This window comes from Cervus elaphus, chromosome 4 (genome assembly GCF_910594005.1).
Source record: "Cervus elaphus chromosome 4, mCerEla1.1, whole genome shotgun sequence".
NCBI classification, from domain to species: domain Eukaryota; kingdom Metazoa; phylum Chordata; class Mammalia; order Artiodactyla; family Cervidae; genus Cervus; species Cervus elaphus.
Genome location: NC_057818.1, coordinates 55,360,385 through 55,386,163, shown reverse-complemented (window position 1 = coordinate 55,386,163; position 25,779 = coordinate 55,360,385). Strand labels below are relative to the sequence as shown.

The 25,779-nt window shown below is 50.6% G+C and overlaps 1 protein-coding gene and 1 long non-coding RNA gene across 2 annotated transcripts; one reads left to right on the top strand and one right to left on the bottom strand.

Annotated features, from left to right (window-relative positions):
• Window positions 1-2,621: 2,621 nt before the first annotated feature.
• ZSWIM9 (zinc finger SWIM-type containing 9) lies at window positions 2,622-25,639 on the bottom strand. The gene is given in 5 exon segments (XM_043899654.1): window positions 2,622-3,841; window positions 3,843-5,573; window positions 16,025-16,337; window positions 24,140-24,415; window positions 25,525-25,639. Coding segments are annotated over 4 exon segments (2,766 nt in total). The 5' UTR covers window positions 24,406-24,415; window positions 25,525-25,639; the 3' UTR covers window positions 2,622-3,385.
• On the top strand, window positions 24,390-25,112 carry LOC122692260. Its single transcript, XR_006340618.1, has 3 exons — window positions 24,390-24,528; window positions 24,678-24,818; window positions 25,007-25,112. It is a non-coding gene; the product is annotated as an uncharacterized LOC122692260 (long non-coding RNA).
• Window positions 25,640-25,779: the final 140 nt, after the last annotated feature.

The window sequence follows — 25,779 nt, the reverse complement described above, 5'->3', positions numbered from 1 at the left end:
ATCTTCTGCATTGAAGGCGGATTCTTTACTGTCTGAACCACCAGGGGGGAGCCCCATCAAGCCATGCCCTTGTGTGAAAAAAAATTTTTTTGTAAGATTTTACCCCATCTCTTTTTAAAAAATTAATTTATTTTGCTGCATCAGGTCTTAGTTCCTGCACAAGGGATCTTCCTTGTGCCACGTGGGCTCTTTCACTGCAGGGCACTGACTCTTTAGCTGTGGCATCTGGGCTTCTGTAGTTGTGGCATGTGGGCTTAGCTGCTTCTCAGCATGTGGGATCTTAGTTCCCCCAACAGGGATGGAACCCACATCCCTGCATTGCAAAGCAGATTCTTAGTAACTGGACCGCTAGGGAGCCCCACTCCCCTCACCCCACATGAAAAACTGAATGGCTTCCCACTGCTCCCATGATACTCATCTCCTCCTGTTCCTCCTGTACCTTTAAGGTCCTGACGTCATTATCCACATCTCTCCCTTTCTCATACCCTGACCCCCTTCTACTAGCCCTTCTTCAATTTACAGTATGGCCGAGATCTTTCCCTCCTAGGACTCTCCCTAACCCACGTCCAAGAATCTAAGTATAAAACAGTTAAGTGGGAAGGTTTGGGACATTGACGTGCATTGGACTGCGGTGGGGTTTGCCTGCTCAGAATTCCTCCTGCCTCCTTTCTTGAACAACTCTCCCTCTCTGGAACTTCCCTGGTGGTCCAGTGGCTAAGACTCCATGCTCCCAATGCAGGGTACCTGGGCTCAATCCCTGGTCAGAGAACTAGATCCCACATGCTGCAATGAAGACCCAGTGCAGCCAAATACATAATAAATATAAAAACCCCCCAAACTCCTCACTCTCTGTGATCCTGTACATTGTCTGGCCTGTCTTCCTTTTATAGGAATAGGCAGATGTCCAGGCTGACTGATCAGAGCAGTGATTCTCCGAGCATGGTCTTTAAACCAGATGCATCAGCATCATTAGACATGCAAATTCTCAGGCCCTACCTCAGATCTACTCAATCAGAAATTCAGGGTGATGTCTATGTCTTAACAAGGTCTCTGGGTGATCAATTTCCTGAGGCTTCCTCAAGTTTGAGCAACACATAAACAAGAGACAATGAAAGACAAAAAAAAAAAAAAATCAATGCTTATTGTTAAATAGCTTTGAAGTGTCATGGTTGTTACACAGCATTAATGTAACCATAGATAACTGATACCAATACACTTAGTACATCCAATCAGTTTCTTCTTTGAGACTTGATACAGGGATGCTGATGGAAAGATCTGTGGGGATCAAAATCTGAGGATATGAGATTAGGGCTCCAAGTCACTATCTTTCTCAGCCAAGGGAGATAGCCTTCTTTTAAAAGAAACCATACACAAAAGGCACAAGGGACAAAAAGCACAAGGGACAAACCTGACATTATTTGAGCTCCTGGATTCGGCTGCACTTGAAGCCTCTGATTTCCCAGTGATGTGAATGGCTGGACCACCTTTTATATCAAGCTCCTTTGTTGCTACTCAAAGTGTGCTCCACAGTCCAGCAGCAACCGCATCATTGGAGAAACTTATACAATCTTGGGGGCTTCCCTGGTGGCTCAGCAGTAAAGATTCTGCCTGCCAATGCAGGAGATGCCAGTTCCTTCCCTGGGTTGGGAAGATCCCCTGGAGAAGGAAATGGCAACCCACTCCAGTATTCTTGCCTGGGAAATCCTACGGACAGAGGAGCCTGGCCGGCTACAGTCCATAGGATGTTGAAAGAGTCAGACACGACTTAGCGACTAAACGACAACAATAATAAAATATTGGGCCCCATTTCAGACTGACTGGTGATTCATCCATTCATAAATTTTGAAGAGTGCTGAGCTATTTCTGCTTGGATTTGTATCACCTGCAGGAGAATTCAGTCCCCCACACCACCTACAATAACAGAAACCCCAACTCCAACTGCCATTAAGTATTAACTTATCTTTATCTTACTTAGGAAGCTCCCCAGTAGGCAGACTCCAGATACAGGTGTTTTTTTTCTTTCTTTCTTTCCTTTTGGCCACGCAGTTTACAGGATTTTAGATCCCTGACCAGGGATTGAACCCGGGCCCTCAGTAGTGAGAGTGCAGAGTCCTAACCACTGAACTACCAGGGGATTCCCCAGATTTTCTTCCTCTCTTAGCTCTGTCGTCCTCAATGACATCCTTCATTCTCACATTTTATTAGGAGGCTTGCAAGCAGCTCTAGGCCTAACTATTGCATTCTGGGGCTTCTCCTTAGGATTGAGAGAACTTTTAGAAGTCTCCTGCCCTAAGCAGACCCACTGGCCTGGATCAGGCCACATGCCCCAATGGCAATGCCCTTAAACCAATCACTGGCAGTGGTTGAGATTGGCATGGACTAGTCATTGGAGCAAAGCATCCACAGATGGCAAGCTGTCCCCACGGCCTACTGGTCCAGGCAAGGGAGGATGGGGCCTGAGCTGCCATGGAGATGTATTCATTTTGGGTCCCCACATTCCGTCAAGCCCCTGTAGGGCCTGTTGATAGAAAAAAAAAATCGAGGAATGCTGAACCTTTTCAACTGTCGTCTGGGCCTGGGCCTCCCACCCACCCCCAACAAGCCAAGAACTCAGCACAAAAACCAAAATAGTACTGTTTTATTCCAATCTTGAAGCGCCAGAGTCCAGACGGTTCCCCTGCCCCGCTGGAGAGCCCCCAGCCCATCCCATCAGACCCCCAGAGCCCCCCCTCTTATTCTGCCTCTTCCTGGAATGACTAACCAGTAGGCGAAGGCGATCCAAGACTCCAGGCCTCAGAGAAATCCCCAAATCAACCCCCTCCCGTTTCTTTTCTCCCCTTCCTTTCTTTTGCTGGTTCCTTTTCCCCTTCCCTCTGCTTCATCCGCATCTCCTCTGCCCCTCCCCCACCCTCCTCCTGCTTGTCTCCATTTCTTCCTCCTTTCTGCCTCTTTCCTTGTCCTCGCTCCTCCGTGTCTGTGTCTCCTTTGTCCTGCCTCCCCTCCCCTCTCCTTCATTCCCCTTTGCTTTTCTCCCTCCTCCTGCCAGACTCTCCCCACATCCTGGTGTCCTCCCCTCCCCCAGCTCTATCCCCTTCCTTCTCCTGTCCCGACCTGACCCTGTCTACACTGTCTCACCCCGACTTTCCTCTCCAAAGGAGAATCCCTTGGCCACCACCATCTGCCACGGGAGGGACCTCAGAGACCACACTGTCGGCTCCCCCTCGGATCCAGAGAGGCCAGCTGCCAGGATGGGGTCCCTGGGTACCCCAGGAGGTGGCCGGGGACAGAATGGGGTGGCCCTCTTGGCCGCAGCCCTGTTATCTTTGGGATCGAAGCGTGCCCTCCCGCCCCCACCGTGGAGGGTCACGGGCAGGGGCCGGCGGGCTCAGGGCTCGGGGGCCCTCCCCCAACAATCCCTGAGCAGGTCCATGTGGAATAAGGCTGCCCCTGTGAGGAGGCGCGCGGCGAACACGTGGCGGCAGGGCAGGCGGCGCGCGGCGTGGATGGAGCAGGTGCAGCGCGTGAGCGCTCCGTCCAGGAAGAAGTCCGAGGTGCCGTCCTGCAGGGCGAAGCCAGTCCCGGTCCAGTGGAAACCGCGGGTCCCGTGCTGCCTGGCAAAGGCCAGCTCTTCAGCCACCAGCTCCGCCAGTTCTGGCCCGCAGGCTGCTCGGAACTTGGCCAGCGGCTCCCAGTCCACCTCCTCATCCCCTGAGGGGCAGCACGGCCTCTTTGGTTCCCTTGGGCCTTCTCCTCCACTTCCTTCCTGCAAGCACTCCCCAGGGGCCGGGTACCTCCTTCTTCTCGCTGCCCGCTCTGGGTCACCCTCTGACACGGTCCCCCCCTGGGGTGCTGCATGTGACTCCATCCCCCAGCCCTAAACAGCCCCCTCCTGGGTCCCCACACTCCCTGCCCTGCCCACCTCTGCTCCTGGGGCTCCCAGCCTGGGCACCTCCTCCCTCTCCATTCTCCAGGCCCGCCACCCTTGGGTCCCCCAGCTGGATCAGAACTACATCCTCCAGGCCCCTTCTTCTTTTGACACCCAACCTCGCTCCTCCCTCTTCTCTAGTCTCTGGCCCTCTCTGCCTCCCATCTCCCCACTGGGGCCCCCTGGGGTCTCCATTCTCAGGGACCAGTTCCAGGGCCTTCTCCACAGGGACCCCCCTCCAGTTTTTTACCTCCAGCCCCCTCTCCTTCTCGGCTTCCAAATGCGGCCCCTTCCAGTCCCTGGTTTTCAGGCCACTTAGCCGCTCATCGTGCAACTTGGGCCCCCTCCAGGAGCTCCCATCATGACTCCTGGCCCTCTCGCAATCAAACTGGGTCCCCCTCCCGTCTGCGGTCTCCAGCACCCTAACCCTTCGATCCTCCAGCTGTGCCAGCCTCCAGGTATACCCTTCCAGTCCCCTCAACCTCTGGTCGTCCACCTGGGCCCCCCTCCAGATATAACCTTCCAGTCCCCAATCTTTCTCACTCTCCAATGGGCCCCCCCTCCAGTCTCTGATCTCGGGCGCTCTCAAGCGCTCCTTCTCCAACTGGGACCCTCTCCAGACACTCCCCTCTAGCCCTCTCACCTGGTTTTCCAACTGGACCCCTCTCCAGTCTCGGATTTGCAACCCTCTCCCCTTCTCACTTTCCACCTGAGCCCCTCCCCGGTCTCTGGTCTCCAGCCCTCGGGCCCACTCCTTCTCCAACTGGGCTTCTCTCCAAAAACTTCCCTCCTTCCGCGCCCCTACCCAGTCTCCGGTTTCTAGGCCCTTCAACCTCTGGTTCTCCACCTGGGCTCCCCTCCCTGGCTCCCCCTCCAGCCATGGGCCCCCATCATCGGAGACGTCGGGCGCCGCCTCCCCAGCGGCGTCGGCCCACTGCATGGCCACTAGATCGCGCAGGCACTGCGCCACGCTGCGCGAGGGGCTCAAGCGGCGCAGCAAACGCCGGCGGTGGCCGCGCACCAGGGCGCACGCGTCCAGATCGCGGGCCGCTTCGAAGGCGCGGAAGCGCACCCACATGTCCCGGCGTGGCGCCCAGTTGCGCTCAAAGTAATCGACGAAGGCGGCCGGGCCGTGGGCGCGCAGCTCGGCCAGGGCCTCGGCATAGGCGGCGGGGGACGACGCGCCCGCCAGGCGACACAGGCGGGGCCACAGGCCCGGGTCCTCGCGGCCGGCGCCGCCCAGCTCCTGCGCCTTGCTGAAGAGCGTCTCCAGGCCCTGCGCCCTGCAGATCTGGACGCGCGCACCGGGCAGCAGCTGGCGCACGGCGGGCAGCTGCGCCGCCACCTCGGGCCCGGCAGTCAGGCAGCGCACGCGGCCCTTGACGTCGGGCGCGCTCTGCAGCAGCGAGGCCAGCGCGAAGCGCAGCAGGCTCGGCGTGCCCGGGCGCGCCACGCAGCAGGCGGCCTGACGCGCTCGGCCCGCGCCGTCCACGCACAGCACCGCCAGCAGATCCAGCGCGCCCTGCAGCCCCGGCAGCCGGTCCACCAGAAGCATGCGTGGAAAGCGCCGCAGCAGCGCCCGGGTGCGTGACGTCAGGAAGAACACGGTCTCCACCACCGCCTGGTCCTCCACGAACACCAGCTTCACCTGCGGGCGGCAGCGGAGAGGCGGGGAGAGCTGTCAAGAGGCGCAGGGGTCGTCGCCCTGCCCACTATTTCCCCCTCGGCGGGAACTGGGACTCCATTCATTAATTCATTGTTGCTGTTCTTGTTCAGTGGCCAAGTCGTGTCCCATTCTTTGCGACCCCATGAACTGTAGCACTCCAGGCTTCTCTGTCCTTCACTATTTGCCGGAGTTTGCTCAAATTCATGTCCATTGAGTCTGTGATGCTATCCAAGCATTCATTCATTAGTGCCTGCATTTATCCATTTGACCAGGAGGAGGCAGTGCAGGAGAATTATTTAAAACCCAGACTCCAGATTGTCCGGGGCCTTCCCAGGTGGAGCCATGGTAAAGAATCCACTTGCCAGTGCAGGAAACGCAAGAGATGGGGGTTCATTCCCTGGATGGGGAAGAGCCCCTGGAGTAGGAAATGACAAGCCACTCCAGCACTCTTGCCTGGAAAATTCCATGGACAGAGGAGCCTGGCAGGCTACAGTCCATGGGGTCACACAGAACAGGACACAATTGAGACACTGAGCTCGCAGGCCAGATTGCCTGGATTTGCGATGCTGGCATGACCATCTAAGAGCTGTGTGGTTTTTGCCCACTAGACAGCATCTCTGAACCTCAGTTCCCCCTACTAGAAAGTGGGTAGTCATTCCTTCCTACACTCAAAGGCAGTCTAGGGTAGTGGTTCTCAAAGTGTTAAGTCCTGGACCAGCAGCATCAGCATCACCTATTGGTTCCTTGACAAAAATGCATATTCCCAGGCCCTCTGCAGCCCTGCTGAGTCAGAAGTTCAGGGGGAGGGGCCCAGCAATCTGCCTTGACAAGCTCTCCCAGGGTCCCCAGGGCTTCCCTGGTGGCTCAGTGGTATAAGAATCTGCCTGCAAGGCAGGACACATGGGTTGGATCCCTGGGTTGGGAAGATCCCCTAGAGGAGGGCATGGCAACCCACTCCAGTATTCTTGCCTGGAGAATCCCATGGACAGAGGAGCGTGGTGGGCTACAGTCGGGGTTAGACTGTAGACTTGGTGGGGTTACAAAGAGTCGGACAGGAAGAAGCGGCTGAGCACGCATGCACCTGGGGCTCCCGGCCACGCTCAAGTCTGAGAGCCACTGGTCTAGAACTCAAGGGCAGAGACTGTGGAGCCAGTGTGCCTGGCTTTGAGTCCCTGCACCACCCCTTTCTAACCTTGTGACTTAGGCTCTCCGTGCCTCAGCTTCCTCCTTGTTTCCCAATTCCCCCTTCTGGGAAATGAAGAGTCATTCCTTCGTGCATGGATAGTCAGGTTTAGCATAGCATCTGGAGCTAGATGGCCTGAGCTGAGACCCTAGAGCCCCCACTTCCTGGCTGTGTGTTTCTTCTGACCACTTCCCTGACTGCTATCATTTGCAAATGATGATGATGAGAGTGTGATTGGGCAGATGAAATGAATGGAAGTATTTAGAACATCGCAGGGCACAAACGGGTTCCCCTGGTGGCTCAGTGGTAAAGAATCCTCCTGCCAATGCAGGAGACCCGGGTTCAATCCCTGAATCAGGAAGATCCACTGGAGAAGGAAATGGCAACTCACTCCAGTATTCTTTCCTGGGAAATCCCATGGATAGAGGAGACCGGCCAGTAGTCCATGGGGTCGAAAAGTGTCGGACATGACTTAGCGACTGAGCATGCACGCATGCAGCACTGACAAATAACATCACTATTATTCAACAATACTCACTCAATAACCAGTAAGTGCTCTGGAAGTGTTTGTTATTATCACAACTATCATCCATGCTTAAAGACCAGGTGCTCACAAAGGTCTTCTCTGACCACCCCATGTAAGCAGACACCCATCTCTCTCTAGCCACTTATAGCCATGGCACTTACCCCCCTGAAGCATGTTACATTTTTATTTGCTGTTTCTCTTATCGCCTGTTTGTTCTCCCTAGGATGTCAGCCTCACAAGGATACTGCTTCATTTCACTTTTGCAGTCCTTGGTGCTTTGAATGGCACCTGGCCTGAGCGACAGCTCAATACACCCCTAGTGAGTGAGGGAATGAATGCATGAGTGTATAGTGATCGCCACTGGCCACATCTCTGGAGTGGAAGTTCAGGGAATGCTGGTTTTGAATCCTAGTTTCGAATCCATCTCCACTTTATAGCTTAGTCCCCAGCACTCAAGACTGACTCTTAGCTCCTCTGTTTCTTCACCCTCCAGATGCAATTCATCCCCTGGGGACTTCCCTAGGGGCCCAGTGGCTAAGACTCCTCACTCCCAATGCAGGGGCCACGGGTCCAATCCCTGGTCAGGGAACTAGATCCCACGTCCTGCAACTAAGAGTTCATATGATGCAACTAAAAATTCTTCTGCATGCCGCAACTAAGACCTGAAGCAGGCAAATAAATATATTTTAAAAAATTCAACCCATCCCCAAATTCTAGCAGCAACCTTCAAAATGAGTCCAGAATCTGACCCCTTTTCCCCATTCCTGTGGCCACTGGTCAGAGCCATCACCATCTCTCACCTGGATTGTTGTAGCCATTTCCACCTGGGCTCCCTGTCTCTCCCAGTCCCCCACAGAGCTGCCAGGGGGCATTTTCAAGATCAGATCACGCCCTCCCCTGCTTGAAAACCTTTCCCAGAAATTCCGATCACACCTGGTCTTTAAGCATGGATGATAGTCAAATCCAGAGTTCAGCCCACAGCTCTCTGGCTGAATGATTGGGTCCTTGGACCTCATCTCCTGTCCCTCTCATCTGCCTTGGCCTCAGCCATTCTGGCCTCATTATTTTTGCATGAAAGTCACTTAATGGGGTAGGCAGATTAGTGGCAATGAGCTTAGGTCCCTTCTACCAAGCAGGCAGCTAGGCTGTTTCGGCCAGGCCCTGCAGAGCTGACCCATAGCTGAAGAACCGGGATTGGAATATAGTTTAAGCATAGATCTCTCCACAAACTATTCTGCCATAATCTGACCTCATCCCTCAAAATGGGTTAAAAAGCAATGCACAGTTCTCCACATTCAAAGGAAAAGAAAAAAACAACACCAAAACAATAACAACAACAAAAATTTCAATTAAAAAAAAGCCTAGTGGAGTCCAAAAAGAACACAGAAATTGTCTTCTCCACCCTAAGATTATACATTCAGCATCTTAAGGAGCAGAGGCATTCGATACATTTTATGGAAAAGCCTAGTCAGCTTACCACTGAACCAGTTACAGCACCACAGTTAATTAATTTTTATATCTACAATTACTTTATGATTTAATTTATATTAGCAGATGTTTCCATCTAGGACAGCTCTGTTCAATACAGTAGCAATTTACATTTAAATGAAGATTTAAAAAGATGTAAAAATTCACTTGCTCAGTCACACCAGTCATATTTCACTGCTTAACGGCCATGTGAGGTTAATGTCTACTCTGTGGGTCAGGGCAGACGGGACATTTCCATCAACACAGAAAATCCTATTTGATGGAGCTGGTGTAGAAACCAATGTAAAGATAAAAGTCGTCGGATGCTAACTAGACTTACTGAGGCGATCATTTCACAATATATACAAATATCCAAACCCTTATGGGGACTTCCCTGGTGGTTCAGGGGTTAAGAACCGACCTTGCAGTGCAGGGGATGCGGGTTCGATCCCTGATTGGGGAACTAAGATCCCACATGTCGTGGAGCAAATAAGCCCGGCGCCAAAACTTCTGAGCCCAACACGCTCTGGAGTCTGGGCACCACAACTAGAGAATCATTGTTCCCAATGGAAGATCTTGCATGCCACAGCTAAGACCAGACACAGTCAAGTAAATAAATAAAAATAAGTAAAGATAAAAGAAAAACCCTTATGTTGTACACCTGAAACTAACAGAATGTTATATGTCAATTATGTCTCAAAAAAAGAAAAAGAAAGGATAAACAACAAGGTCCTACTGTATAGCACGGGCTTTCTGGGTGGCTCAGACGGTAAAGAATCCTCCTGTAATGCAGGAGACCTGGGTTGGGAAGATCCCCTGGAGGAGGGCATGGCAACCCACTCCAGTATTCTTGTCTGGAGAATCCCCATGGACAGAGGAGCCTGGTGGGCTACAGTCCATGGGGTCGCAAAGAGTCAGACACGACTGAGTGACTAACCACAGCACTGTATAGCACAGGAAACTATATTCAGTATCCTGAGACAAACCATAATGGAAAATAATGGAAAAAAGAATGTACATGCGTGTACAACTGAATCACACTGCCAATCAACTATACTTCAATTACAAAACAGAAATGAAAAGAAAATATTAATAGATACAATGGGTTAAAAGAAACCCAGAACAACCTTACATGTTTCCCTTGTATTAAGTAAGTTCTTATCTTTTTCTCCTTGGGAAAAAGAATAAGATAATAGCAAATGGCGCAAAGGGCTTCCCAGGTGGCGCTCGTGGTAAAGAACTGCCTGCCAATGCCAGAGATGTAAGAAACATCAGTTTGATCACTGGGTTGAGAAGATGCCCTGGAGGAGTCCACGGCAACCCACTTCAGTGTTCTTGCCTGGAGAATCCCATGGACAGTGAAGCCTGGCGGGCCACAGTCCACGGGGTGGCAAAGAGTCGGACGCGACTGAAGAGAGGCGATTTAGCACACGTGCAAAATGCTGGGAAGAACTAACCCCACAGTTCCGAGAAATTAACTTTTTCAACTGCCACAACAATCCTGAACAACAGGGCCCATTATTCCCATCCTGTTTTTCACACGGGGAAACTGAGGCACAGAGTGGTTCGGTTGCTTGTCTGGGGTCACACAGGTAGTAAGCAGCAGAGCTGGGATTTGAACTCAGGCACTTGGCCCGGGTCTGTGCTTCTGACCACTAGACCCTTCACAAAAGTGATCGGCCCTGCCTCCCAGGCTTCCAGGGTGAGGTGCACAGTGGATGGTAGGGCACAGCCGGGGTGGAGTGGCCGGGGGAGGAGCAGCTGGGAGGGTGAGAATGAGCGTGGGTACTGTCTCAGACACACAGGTCGGCGGCCCTGGGATGCAGCATCCATAGACCAGATTCCACATCAGAATGTGATGTGAATATCGGAAACCACGCCACCTCACACTCCCCACCCACACATCTTCCTATATTCAGGCACACAGCCTCCTTTTTCACATGTACAGAATAGCAGAACACCATGAGGACATGTTCAGACTGTCCCCCCCAAAATGAAGGAATGAAAATAATAGCTAAATAGCCAAATCATATAGAGTTTCCAACTTTCTGGGCTCTGTTCCTTATACACACACACACAACTACAAAAACAAGAACCCTAAACCCTATGAAAGTGTTAGTCGCTCACTCATGTCCGACTCTTTGTGACCCCATGGGCTGTAGCCCGCCAGGCTCCTCTGTCCATGGAATTCTCCAGGCAAGAACACTGGAGTGGGCAGCCATTCCCTTCTCCAGGGGAATCTTCCTGACCCAGGGACTGAACCAAGCTCTCCCACATTGCAGGCAGATTCTTTATGGTCTGAGCCACCAGACCCTAAACCAAGCCCCCAAACCCTATGAAATAGTATCTTTGATTATCTCCATTCTACAGATGAACAAACCAAGGTCCAAAGAGGTTATGTATTAATAAGTTATGTTCACAACTTACTGGATGTTCCCCAGCCAGGAAACGGTACAGTTAGAATGTATATCACGTTTTTAGTGTACGTCCACATAAATAAAAGCAAATTTCTAGCTGTTACTATATCACCCCCCAAATGACTATCCTGATGTAAAAAACAGGACACAGAGAAGATTCGCTTTGGGAGCCAACAAGAGGCAGAAAGGCTGAGACTGAGCTGTGAGAGATCAGGGTAACCACAGACCAGGGGGTGCATGAGCCCCAGATTCAGATAGGGCTCTGGGACACCCTCGGTGAAACAGCTCTATATGCTTGTATTTTTTTACCTGCCAGCCAGCCAAGTGGTTGGAGTTTTCTCAGGGGGATTTGAACGGCCCCAGAGGGAGAACAAAAGATGCTAGCGTCTGGCAGGTCCTAGCATACAGAGCAAGATGCAAGAAAGTGGGTGTGATGTGCTGCCTTGCTGGGGGAGGGGGTGAGGGGAAAAAAGATTAAAAATAAACACATGCAAATGTTATCTGTGCAGAGAGCTGTGCGTTCCGTTCTGTGCAGAAGGCACTAGCCACATGGGGCTACTGAAATTTCCATTCATGTAATTCAATGAAGAATTCAAGGGACTTCCCTGGCAGCCCAGAGGTTAAAACTCCACACTTTCACTCCAGTGGGGCATGGGTTGGTTCCTTGGTGGGGGAACTAAGGTCCTGCAAGTCACAACTTAAAAATCTGGCATAGCACAGCCAAATAAAATAAAAGACTTCAGTTCCTCAGTCAGACTGGCCATATTTCGATATTTCAAGCACTCAATAGCCACATAAGCTAGCCTACTGGACAGCAAGACACAAATCATTTGTAGCATCACAGAAAGTTCTGCTGGACAGCACTGGGCTATAAAACAGAAAGATACAAATGATGGATAAGCCACTGAATACTCCAGCAGCCTCTGAGGAGGAGCCCTGAGGGACAGGATATGAGAAGGGGACTTGTCACTACATACCCTTCGTACCTTTTGAATTTAGGACCATGTGAACGTTTTACATATTCAAAACACCAGTATTTAAATTTTTATTTTAAAAGGAAGAGCCCTTTCACTAGTCTGTGTCTTGGTTTTCTAGAACTTCTTCATTTCTTTCAAAAGTATTAAGGCAAGTCAACATATAATCCTGCAATCCCACTCCTGGGCATATATCCAAAGAAAACTATTAATTTGAAGTGATACATGCACCCTCATGATCACAACAGCATTATTCACAAGAGCCAAGACATGGAAGCAACCTAAATGTCCATGGACAGAAGATCAATGGATAAAGAAGATGTGGTGTGTGTGTATATATACATATATATGTGTGTGTGTGTGTGTGTATATATATATATATATATTTACATATATATATAAAATGGGCTTCCTAGGTGGCATTAGTGGTAAAGAACCTGCCTGACAATGTAAGTAGACATAATATACCCAGGTTCAATACCTGGGTTGGGAAGATCCCCTGGAGGAGGGCACAGTAACCCACTCCAGTATTCTTGCCTAGAGAATCCCATGGACAGAGGAGCCTGATGGGCTACAGTCCATAGGGTGGGAAAGAGTCAGAGATGACAAAGTGACTTAGCGTACACACACACACACGCACACACGCGCGCACACACACACACACGTGTGCACAATGGAATATTACTCAGCCATGAAAAAGAAGGAGGTAATGCCATTTGTAGCATCATAGATGGACCTAGAGATTATCATCCTAAGTGAAGTAAGCCAGACAGAGAAAGACAAACATCATATGATAATGCTTATATGTGAAATCTGTAAAAAGCATACAAATGAACTTATTCACAAAACAGACATAAACTCAAAGACTTAGAAACAAAAAGACTTATGGTTACCAAAGGGGAAAGGCAGGGGGAGGGATAAACTAAGAGTTTGGGATGAACATACACACACCGTGCTGTGCTGTGCTTAGTCGCTCGGTCGTGTCTGACTCTGTGCGACACCATGGACAGTAGCCCGCCAGGCTCCTCTGTCCATGGGATTCTCCGGGTAAGAATACTGGAGTGGGTTGCCATGCTGTCCTCCAGAAACATACACATTACTATATATAAAAGAGATAAGCACCAAAGTTGAGTATAGCACAGGGAACTAAACTCAACATTTTGTAATAACCTATAAGGAAAAAGAATAGCTATATGTATATGCATAACAGAATCACTTTGCTGCATACCTGAAACTAACACAACACTGTCAATCAACTACACTTCAACTGAAAAAATTAAGGCAGGCCAAGTCACAGACCCGGGACCAACCTCAGTTTAGGCTGGATTTCATGACAGCCTCCAAACTGGGAGCTAAAAGGATGACCCTCTGACTTTGAACTCTTTCCAATATGAACATGCTGCTTCTTGCAGGCGTGACCCTACACAGGGTGTTTCCAGGCAAGAGCTGGAACTGACAAGGAGGGGCGGGAACCTCATTTCCAAACTGAGGGATATACAGAGTGGTAAAGAGTATGTCCTTGGATCCAGACTGTGGGTCTGAAGTCCAGCTCTGTCGCTAAGTAGCTGTGTGACCTCCGGCCAATTACTTGCCCCCTCTGTGCCTCAGTTTCCTCATTTGCAAAATGAAAATGAGGACGGTGAACTCCTTCCTTGTCGTGTGCTGGTGAGATTTTACACAAATTACAATTTATAAAGCACTTAGGGTAGTGCCCGGCACATAGTAAGTCCCTGATAAATGTTAGTGAAATTATCAATATTACATGTGGACAGAGGGCTGGGTGTGAAAGAGGGCTTGTTACTGGGCATGAGGTGGGGATGGGAAGAATGCTTGGACTTGATTCTAGAGAGTGGGTTTATTACTGGGAAGGGTTAATTTTGACTCCTTGCTGTTTCTATGGCTTTAACCCTCAGTTTTGTTTTTTCTTTTTTTTTTTGCTGTTTTTGTTGTTTGTTATAATCATACATGATGGCCTGCCTCAGAGAACCCTGTCTCCTTGGTCTGACCCTTAAGCTAAGGGTTTGTTTAGCTCACAGGGAGATAACCTGCCCCTACCTACCTATGAACGACTGTAAAGAAAAACTAACACATTCTCTTGCCTGAGACTTGCCATTCTAGGAGGTATTTTCAAGAATTAAATGGTCTTTTAAACTTGTTTCCTCGCCTCCCTCCATCTCCTATCCATAAAAGAACATAAAAGAACATCCAGGCCCTGAGAATGTTACCGAGTCCAGCTTGCTCTGCTTGCTGCACAATAGGCCAATGAATCCGAGAGATAAGGTGAGGTGTTGAGGCAAGGAAGAGACTTTAATCGGGGAGCCAGAAGACGGAGAAGATGGCAGGCTAGCACCTCAAAATAACCATCTTATTGGGGTCTGGACGCCAGGTTGTTTTACAGATCGGAGAGAAAGAGGCAACGAGGAACTAAAGTCAAAAGGCAGAATAGAGAGGGAGATGCAGTGGGGAAGTAAAGTGAAAGGGTCTTCAGTATTGCAAAACATCTCCAAGGGAATGTCCAACCTTCAGAAGAGGTGTGTTAATCTCTTCTATTCACAGGTGGGCAGGGACAAACTATCTCTCCAGGAGCTGAACAAAGGCACTTTAGTTTACAGCCAAGCAGAGGGGCAGGGTCCTCCAGGCAAGCCGTTGAGTATGGTTATAATAATAAAAGCAAGTCAAAGAAACAGTTTCCAACATGGAGTCAGAACTGGCTTCCTCCTGGTAACTAAGAAGATGGTTATTTTGAGACATTAGTCTGCCTTCTTCTCGGTCAGCTGGCTTTCGGCATAAAGTCATAGTCCTTCCTTCAACACCTCGTCCCTTGGATTTATTGGCCTCTCGTGCAGCAAGCAGAGTGAGCTTGGATTTGGTAACAGGTTCACACCTCATCTTTATCCTGAGTTGGGACCTCTTCCATGCATGAAAGAAAAGCACAGCCAGAAGGAGAAAGAAGAAACCAATCTTCTTTCCTCCCTTCCTTCTTTCTTTCCCTTCAAGTCCTCCCTGGCTTTGAAGTCGGATCAAAGCAGCAGAGAGATTCCTCACTGAGGAGCAGTATTCTCACCGTTCCTCCAGCACCTGGATCTCCCCCCAGCATCAGAGCCGCTGCAATGACTGTTCCCTCTGCCTGGAACCCACTTCCTTCTGAAGACAGAATGGTGGTGGTGGGGGGGGTCCCCTCCCTCCAGTCTGTCTCCTCAGCTTCACCATCATGTCCTCATAGAGGCCTTCTGTGACCACTCACATTAAAATAGCCCCCTTACAACGGTCCCTGTCCACACCCTTGCCCTATTCTCCTTTACAATTCTCCCCCAACCCCCACAACCACCATTCATCTTGTTAGGTAGTTAGAATAGGGAAAGGGAGTCCAAAATGGCGGTGGCTAAAAGACAAGGAAGGGAAAAGGCGGCGAAAATAGAACAGAGTAAGGTCAAAGGAAGGTCCAAGGACCGGAGTGAGGACTTCAGGTAGAACAGCGCTCCTGCCCAAGCCCAATTTGCATAGCGCAGGCCCAGGGGGAAGAAAAAAAACATAAAAAGAGGAGCCAAAGGGCTCTCTCTCTCTCTCCCATGTGTGCGTAGGTTCTTTCTCTTTCTGTCTCTCTCTCTCTCCACAGCCCCCCAAAGGTCTACTGCAGGGCGCGATCCTAGAGGATGAGTTCTCTGAGGGACTGTGTGTGTCCTGCTGGCGGCCGCCTCTCACCCCCATCGCATGCCTCCATAAGTGCTGAATGAATGCGGAAAGGAATGAATGAAAGAAAGACAAGAATGAATGAATGGGAGGAGGGATGGATGAATGAATGAAAGACCCGCGAGACTTGGGCGTGGCTCTCCCCCGCCTCCCGCCTGCCTCTCGCGAGACCCCACCTTGGCCTCGGGGTCGGTGCGGAAGAGCCCTTCGAGCACGTGCAGGGCGTCCAGGACGCCGTGGTCGCGGCCTTTGCAGTAGGAGAGCAGGCGGCGCACGTCGGCCGGGGCCACGAACTGCTTGGAGATCTTGTTGGTGGTGCGCACGGGCAGGCAGGCGTTGGCCAGCAGGTGGCCCGGGCGGAAGTAGTAAGCGAACTCGAGCGGGCAGGCCGGGTGCGAGTGGGTCAGCTGACACTCCGTCACCACGAGGCGGTCCCGCAGCGGGCTCAGCTTGACGATGATGAAGGCCGGGCAGCCAGGCTGGGGGGGCCTGCGGAAGAAGGATCACGGCGCCAGTCACATCACCCCGCTGCCCGCCCTCTTCTGCCTTCTCTCTCTCTCCTTTATTCTTAGTTTTTAACAGTAAGGATTGTTTCAAGGTGGGGGACGGATCCATTCATTATGAGTTCCGGATTAAAACATACACAGTACTAAAATAAAATAAATACACTACTATATATAAACTAGATAACCAACAAGGACCTACCTTATAGTGCCGGGACCTATACTCAATACCCTGTCATAACCCACAATGGAAAAGAATCTTAAAAAAAAGAATATATGTCTTAACTGAATCTCTTTGCTACACACATGAAACTGACACAACACTTAATCAACTATCTTTCAATAAAATTGTTTTAAAAAGAATTGTTTTGAGCATAGAGAAGAGTAGAGGGCCTTAAGAATATGCCGGCTATGTGACCTTGGGCAGGTTGCCTCAGGTCTCCCGGCCTCAGTTTCCTCTTAAAAGGGAGGTAACAATCATCATACATTTCTCTTAGGGTTGTTGGGAGGATTAAAAGAGTTGCTACCTGGAAAGTATTGGAAAACAGTGTCTGGAACATGGGGGAGGGCTGTATGTTTGCTAGAATTCTGTATGCACCACCCCTAGCTCTATTAAAAGTGAATGCATGGTTTATTTTACTTACCTTAATCAATTTGAAGAAATACAACATTTCATATACTCCTGTATCCGCTTCTGACTTAGCAATAACATTGCAAGCTGAGGCCTTCTGTGAACTCTGTCCCAACAAAATCCCCTCCATCCTTCTGTCCCCAGAGGTAGTACTCCCCAAAGGGGGGTACTGAGCATTCCCCCATGTGATTTTATGTATTCATAAGCAATGAAAAGTGTGTTACTAGGTTTTAAAACTCTGTATACATGAAAAGGTGCTTAAACTGATTAGGTATCAAAGGAACATAAAACTTGACGATGAGACATCTATATTATATATAGATGTAGATACAGATATGGTGGACTATTACTCAGCCATAAAAATAAAATAATGCTATTTGCAGCAATATGAATGCACTTAGAGACTACTATACTGACGTTAAGTCAAAGACAAATATACAACACTGCTTATACATGGAACTGAAAAAAATGACATAAGCTTATTCACAAAACAGACTCAAACAAACTTATGGTTACCAAAGGGGAAGTGGGAAGGGGGTGGGGTAACTTAGAAGTTTGGGATTAAAGTATACACACTACTATATATAACATAGGCTCCCTGTTGGCTCAGTGGTAAAGAGTCTGTCTGCAATGCAGGACACACAGGTTTGATCCCTGGGTCGGGAAGATCCCCTGGAGAAGGAAATGGCAACCCACCCCAGTATTCTTGCTTGGGAAATTCCATGGACAGAGGAGCCTGGTGGGCTGTGGTCCATAGGGTTGCAAAGAGTCAGACACAGCTGAAGCAACTTTGCACGCACACGTGCCCACAAGGATAGTCACATCTTAGTCGAAGGAGCTGTGCAAATGTTATTGTATAGGGCAAACAGACTTTGCACATATGATTAAATTCGGATTTGAGATGAGGAGATGATACTAGGTTATCCAGACGGGCCCAGTGGAATCATAAGGGTCCTTAAATAAGGGGGAAAAGGAAAGAGGAGCATCAAAGTCAGAGAACAATTGAAAGATGCTATGCTGTTGGCTTTGAAAAGGGAGGAAGAGGCTGCAAACCAAGGAATGGGGGTGGGCTCTAGAAGCTGGAAAAGGCAACGAAACAGATTCTCCCCTGAAGCCTCCCGAAGAAACACAACCCTGCAGACAACTTGATTTAGCCCACTGAGACCCGTGTTGGACTTCTGACCTTCAGCAGTGTAAGATCACACGTCTGTATGATGTGTGTGGGAAGCCACTATGCCTGTGGTAATTTGTTACAGCAGCAACTAGAAACTAATACAAGCATCACACTCTGTATAACCTTTCGTAGCTTTCTCACTCATTAGCTCTCCACGACTTTTCTCTTTCATTATTTGCTGCCTAATATTCCACTCTACAACTATGCCAACTGTTAGGTTGTCCCCAGTTCTTCCTTCTTACAGACAACACGTGAGCTAACACTCCCTTACACATCTCTATGTGCGTGAGGAAAAGCCCATCTCAGACAGAAGTTTTCAAACTGCAGGGCATGGCCCATTCTGGCACCTGGCATCAACTTAGGGAATGCCATCCAGCACGGTGAAAAACAGAAGAGAATAAGGGAAAAGAAAATCAGGGTACCAAAAAAAAGAAAAAGAAAATCAGAGTGTATTTCTCTGATAATATTTAAATTGACATCTGTTGTCCAAAAGTGGGGGCCGTGTTTCTCCATGGGGAGGTGAGACTGGCATTTTTGGTAGATTTCACTTTTATAGAGCAGGGGTCAGCAAACGTACAGGTCCTGTTGTTGTACCATAGACACAGCCATGGATGATGTGTAACTGAATGGGTGTGTCTGTGTGTCAATAAAACTTTATTTACAAGGATGAGCTGCAGGTTGCATTTGGCCCCAGGGCTCCTAGTCTGCCAACCCTTCTAACATAGACCATCTGGGGTCTGGTAGAGTTAAGAAGGCTCCTGGGTGGTAAATGCCAGTAGCACACCCCAACCCCTAAATGTTCCCACGTTCTTTCTAAACAGTCCTTGAGGAGGGTGATCCTTCTCAGGATCAACCTGAGAAACCTCCAGTCTAAATACTTGGAATTGTCTCTGTTAAATCGGAGACAATTCTTTTTTCCCCTCTATGCACAAAGCAAAACCCAAGAGTTTAAGAGATTTTAAAAATCCACAAAAAGCATTTGAGACTTTTTGCCTAACTTAAAGTAACAGAAAGAATGCAAATTTGGAAAAATCTTCAGTGTACAAATCATTCTAAATAAAATATAGATGTGAAGCCTCCCTGATGGGCTTCCCTGGTGGCTCAGATGGTGAAGAATCTGCCTGCAATGTGGGAGACCTGGGTTTGATCCCTGGGTTGCAAAGATCCTCTGCAGAAGGGCATGTCAACCCATCCCAGTATTCTTGCCTGGAGAATCCCCATGGACAGAGGAGGCTGGTGGGCTACAGGCCACGGGGTCGCAAAGAGTCAGACATGACTGAGCGACTAAGCACAGCACGGTGGAGTCACCATGGTGGTAACTGATGAAACTCAAAGAATTTCCAACATGCAGCCATTTCTAATCTAAACAAGTGACAAGTTCATGGGGTTCTACCCAGTACATTTGTCTAGGAAAACTCATGGACTTTCTCTCTGGTCTGACCTCTTTGGGCCTGGGTGTTTCAGCCCCTAGAACAAGCCCCAACTCCGGGGGAAGCCATGCATCCAGAAGAATGGATGTACCAGAGAATGGCACGTGCCCTCTATGGGGTCCCAGTATATCACACAATGGTCTATGGCAGCCTCAACATGCCACTTCTCTCCATCTAACTGGCGGAATAATATCATGAGCCCCTCTCACTGTCAGCTCCACATGGGCAGGAATTTTAGTCTGTTTTGTCTACTGCTGGATCCTCAACTCCTAGAAAGGCTCTGGCCCCTGGGAGGTGCTCAGTAATATATGAGTGAATGACTGTATGCCACTGTCTGAACCCCAGGTACACCACTGATTACTCATCCCACCAAAATCATCCACCACCAAGTCCTGCCTATCACACCTTCTAAACTCTCCAAACCATTCACCACCCCCGCCCCCCGCCATTTCCATTGCAACCAACCTACCATAAGTTCTTTCCCTCTTCATGTAACGTCCTTCTCCCTTCTTTTCATCTAAATAACTCCTACTCATCCTTCACAACTCAGAGCCAGCATCACTTCCTCCAGGAAGCCCTCCCTGACCATCCCTGGGCAGATTCCATCACAATATTGGCGTGATGATTTGATTGATGCGCATCTGTAATGAATGCTCCCCACTGAAATCATAGCACCTAAAACACATACACCCTGCATATAGTAGATGCTCAAAACAAAACTCGATGAAATGAACAAATGCAAGATGCCTAGGACCAAAATATCCTTAGGGTGTCAGCACACTCAACTCTCACATTAATGATCCATGATTGAAATAAAGATGAGAGGAAAAAGAGGGAGATAGGATGGTAATTAAAAGCCTGGGTTTTGTGGTCAAATTGTGTGGGTCTAAATTTTGGTTTTCCCTCTTAGCAGCTGTGTTATTTTGGGAAAGTCTTTTAACCTCTCTGTGCCTCAGTTTTCTCATCTGGAAATAGAGGCTAATAATCATACTGACCTTGCAGGGTCGTTGAGGATTCAGTGAGATGATTAAAATATATGGTGACAAAGGGGGCTGACATCTAATGAACAGTTAATTAAAAAGTAGCTGCTATTTTCAAACATCTTTTTTTCTTCTAAAAGTACCCTTCCTAGGACTTCCCTGGTGGTTCAGTGGTTAGGACTCTGCACTTTTGCTGCCCAGGGTGCAGGTTCCATCCCTGGTTGGGGAACTAAGATCCTGCAAGTCTTGCCGTCAAAAAAAGTACCGCTGCTGTGTTCTGCATTCCACTCACACAGTTCTGGATATTTCAGGTTCTCAAGATCTTTGTGTTTTCAAAGGCTGGTGTGTGTTGGGAAAGGTTGGGAGTTCTGTTCTAAAGTGGGGAGTGCTGTGAGAGCTGGGGGAGATACACCAATGGTGATTTGGGGGTCAGTGTGCAACCTCCAGGAAAGGATGGGCTAGAAAGATGGCCCTTCTGTGTGTTTCCTGGACCCTCAGCCCCAGCTGCCTCTCTGGCCTCTGGTTTCCCACCTCTAGTCCATCCCCTATCAGGCCCCAGAGGGTCTTCCTATTCCCAGAGCTGACCCTGCTCACAGCCCCAAGGAGCACCAGGATGAAGTCCCAGCTCTTAGACTCAGCTCTGCAGGTCTGGGCCTGACACCATTCCAGCCATGTCTCCGGTCCTTTCTCATGAACTAAATCCCCAGACACTGTCCTCAGTCCATGGAAACTGGACAGGCCCTGCCTGAGCAGCTGGAGGGAATAGAGGGGCTCAGAAGTGATGGGCCCCCATGTCCTCAGCCACTTCATCAACCACCTCCATTCCCAGGCTCTGCATCCTGGGACCATCCCACTGTCCTCCCAGTCACCCGGCCCAAGCCCAAGGCACGGTCCTTGCTCCCTTGCTGCTCTGTCACTCCCTCCCATCCCTCCTGCCCCCTGGGTTCCTCTGAAATGTGTAGAGGGACAGTGCCTCCATGTAGTATGTGCCATGTGTTTGTTAAGTCACAAACATACATAACACAAACATATAGAGAAAATACCACCTACTGGTCACCTCTTCCAGGAAGCCTTCCGGATCTACCCTGGGAGCTCTCGGTAGAGCTGATCATTTCTCTTTTATCCTCCTCCATCTTTCTCTTTTTTTTTTGTTGTTGTTGTTGTGGCATTTTGTTTGGTCGCTAAGTTGTGTCCAACTCTTTTACGATCGCATGGACTATAGCCCCCCAGGCTCCTCTGTCCATGGGATTCTCCAGGCAAGAATACTAGAGTGGGTTGCCATTTCCTTCCCCAGGGGGTCTTCCTGATCCAGGGATGGAAACTGCATCTCTGCATTGGCAGGCAGATTTTTCACCACTCAGCCACTAGGGAAGCCCATCTTTCTCATTACTTTGGGCCATTTCTTGGGGGTGGTGGCCTTTGTCTCCTCTATTAGATTCCTGAGCTGCTCAAGGGCAGACATCAGCTCTCTGGGTTCCACATGCCCTGTGAAGAGCATGAATACGGTAGGGGCTTAGTGTCTGTTGCTTTGAATTGGGTTCTATTAACGAAGAGAAAAAACAAAAACAAGGAGCGATTCCAGATTGGGCCTGAGCTCCCAACGAGCTCTCATGTTCTAGGTGTCCGGGTGATAATGAGTGTTTGATGCTGTTCTGCTTCTAGCTCTCCAAGTCTGTTTCTAGAATAAGCAGTGGGTAAGCTACTGAAAAGACCCTGATGCTGGGAAAAATTGAGGGCAGGAGGAGAAGGGGACGACAGAGGATGAGATGGTTGGATGGCATCACCGACACAATGGACATAGGTTTGGGTGGACTCCAGGAGTTGGTGATGGACAGGGAGGCCTGGCGTGCTGCGATTCATGGGGTCGCAAAGAGTCGGACACAACTGAGCGACTGAACTGAACTGAAGCTACTGAGAATTGTAATCCTCACAATAAAAACTTAATAAACTCTGAATGAGAACTGTAGTTACTAAGCAATCACCTGGGCTGAATGATCTCAATCTATTTGCTCACTGAATCCTCACAAAACCTATTGATCAATACTAGCGTGTGTGTATGCGTGCCAAGTTGCTCCAGTCATCTTCGACTCTTTGTGACCCTATGGACTCCAGCCCTCCAGGCTCCTCTGTCCATGGGATTCTCCAGGCAAGAATACTGGAGTGGGCTGCCCTGCTTTCTTCCAGGGCATCTTCCTGACCCAGGGATCGAACCACCGTCTCCTGTATCCCTTGCATTGCAGGTGGATTCTTTACCACTGAGTCAACTGGGAAGCCCATTAATATATTACTTCTCCCATTTTCCCAGGGAGGTAACTGAGGCCCAGAAAGGGGATGTCACAAGCTCAACATCACGGGCTGATGAGCAGTGGAGCCGTGGGGGGCCCCAGGCTGCCGGCTTCCGGCTCTGTGCATGTGACTGCTATAACAGTTCTTATGTATTGAGCTGCCCCGTGTTCCAGGCACTGGAAAGCCGCCTTCCTGTTCACGGTAACCTTACAACAGCCCTCTCCATAGATGAGAAAACTGAGGCTTGGAGATGTCAAGTTCGCCGCCCAAAGAGACCCACCCAGGAAGTGGTAGAGCCAGTCTCAAGCAGCCTACAGGCAGAGCTTGTGTTCTTAAGCGAGCCCCTCTGTCCCTGGCTCCCCATCCAAGGGTCTCCAACTCATACACGGGCAGGGGCCAGACAGACGAAGGAAGTGGCAAAGGAGGAGGTGGCAGAGAGTGGTGGGGTCTGGGGCAAACCTGAGTGCCAGAGCCCCGTCTGATTGGGGTGGCTGTCTGCCACAAGGGAACAAGGTCAGCCTCCTCCCGAGTCACAAGGGAAGGTGGAAACCCAAGACTGTATGGGGAATGTGCAGGGTTTAAAATTAGGGTCAGTTAAAATACCCCTGGCCACTTGGTTGTGCCTCCTAGCCCTCTTGGATTCCTCAAGCCCTCTGAAGCATTACAGTTAGAGGGAACTATTATCCGTGAGCTCGTTCATATCATGTCAGTCTTGTCTCCCTTTTGAAAGCAGAAGGGCTGGGAATTTGTCTGTCTTGCTAAACTCCCCACCTCCCCCAAGTGAAATATCCCTACCTCCTGGCAGGGGACCTGGCCCTGCATTTACTGAATGCATGGATTTTTTTTTTTTTTGGCTATTTTTGTCCTGTGGCTTTCTCTGCAGCTAGCCTCTTCGTAGGTGTCCTAAATCTGGCTCTCATCTGTTTTTCTGGCTGGCTGGTGTCTTTGGCGCCATGTCTCCATGTTTTTGGAATTTTCTTTTTTAATGTCTCTTGGGTGTGTGTGTCTGTCTCGCTCTGTGCCTCTCCACGGGTCTCTAATAAAATCTCTAAGTGGAGGCCACACTTTGCAAGTGGCTCTCCATCCCTCTAGCAAACTGCTTCTGTCTCAGGAAACTTCCCTCCTTGACCCTCTTAGTCTCTCTTCAAGGTGTATTTAGCGGTTTCAGTTGACATCTCTCCCCTCCCGGTCTCCCGGGTGCGGGCTCGCTGCTTCCCCCTCCCCCAGGACGCACACCCTCCCCCCCCCCCCCGCCGCCCCCGCCAGCCCCCAGCCCGGCTCACGCACCCCACGGCGGGCCGGCTGGGCGCGCGCACGTCCTTGCACACCAGCCGCACGTAGCTGTACTTGAGCACGTCGATGAGCGTGTAGAGCGGGGGCGCGCTGGCCCAGCGGCAGCGCGCCAGGTGCATGGAGCTCTTGACGAAGAAGAGTGCCAGCCGCTGCTGGCACCACGCGTCGAAGAAGCGACTGAACTCGGCCCACGAGAAGAAGGCCCTCTCCCGCAGCTCCTGCTCCTCCTGCCCCGCCGCTGTGCCGGGTGGAGGCTCCATCCTGGGGCGCCTGGGTGGGAGAGGTGGGGAGAACACCTGGATATCAGATCCATCCTCTCCCTAGGAGGTCTCCCGCTTGCTCCAGTCTCCGCCTGCCTCTTCAGAGCTGACGCCTCTCTCCAGGTGGGACCGGGGGCGGGGGCGGGGAGCGGGGTGTACCCGTTAATCTCCAGCCCGTCTTTGGCCTCCTCCCACGCCCAGCTATATTCCTGGGACAGTTGGAACCTGCCAGGCTGATCTTTTAACTCCAGTTCTGGTCTCCTCCTTCATAGACGTACGTGATCCCTACTACAGTTGCGGTCCCTCTCCCAAAATATGACTCTTAAAACTCAGTTGTGGACCCCTTCCCGAATGTGTTCCCAGCTTCCGAGTAGGATTTCCTCCCCTTCCGGATGTGCCTTCTGCACTTAGCGGTAACTAGAACGCCCACTTTCATGTGCCTATACGGGGGCTGTAACCCACATCCAGCTGCGAGCACCGCCCCCCCCCCCCCCCCGCCCATCTAAAGTTGCTCGATCTCCGGATGTGCTCCGCACCTCCAGTCATGGATCGCTCATCCCCAGTCTTATTCTTCATGCACCTGTGGCTCTCTCCTCCCCAGATGTGTCTCAGATACTAGGCGGCTGTTGCCCCTCTCCCAGATGGGGCCCCCATGGGTTGCCACATGCAGCTGTGCCCCTACTTCCAAGAGATGCTCTCGTATCCAGACGTCCTCCCCACATCGAGTATGGCCCCTTCGCATACAGGTGTGTGCCCCATTCACTTATGGCCAATTCTCAAAAGTGTCACCAATATTCATCTGCGGTCCCCATCTGTCCAGAAGAACTGCGCGGCCCAGCTGTGGCCCCCTCCTCCCACGTCCAGCTATTATCCTCCCCCAGATTCGCGTCCTCGCCCTAGACGTGGCCCGTTGTCGTTAGACGGGCTGCATCGCCTCAGATGCTCCCCCACGTCCAGCTGCGCCTCCCCCACTCTTGGAGCCACTCCCAGCCGGCTCCAGGCTCCACAACCCCTCCCAGCCCTGCCAGCCGCGGCACCTCCCATCCCGGCTGTCCCACCCAGCTGTGCCTCTCCCCTCCCCCAGATGTGCACCCTTCCCGCCCCTCCCCACTCACCTACCCGCCCCGGAGCGGCGTCCACCTCCCACAATGCCCCGCGCCGCGGCCCGGCCCGGCCCTTGCTCCCGGGATGCCCCGCGCGGCCTCCCGCCTCTCTTCCCGCCGTGCCTCGCGCGGCGGCTCCCACCGAGTCTCCGTTTTCCCGCTGGTCACTCCTCAATCCAGAGCAACAGTGGCTCGGGGCTGTTTCCCAGCGTGCTCTGCGGGAGGGCTCGCCCCATTTCATTCCCTTTCCAGGGAGTCTCACGTCCGGGAG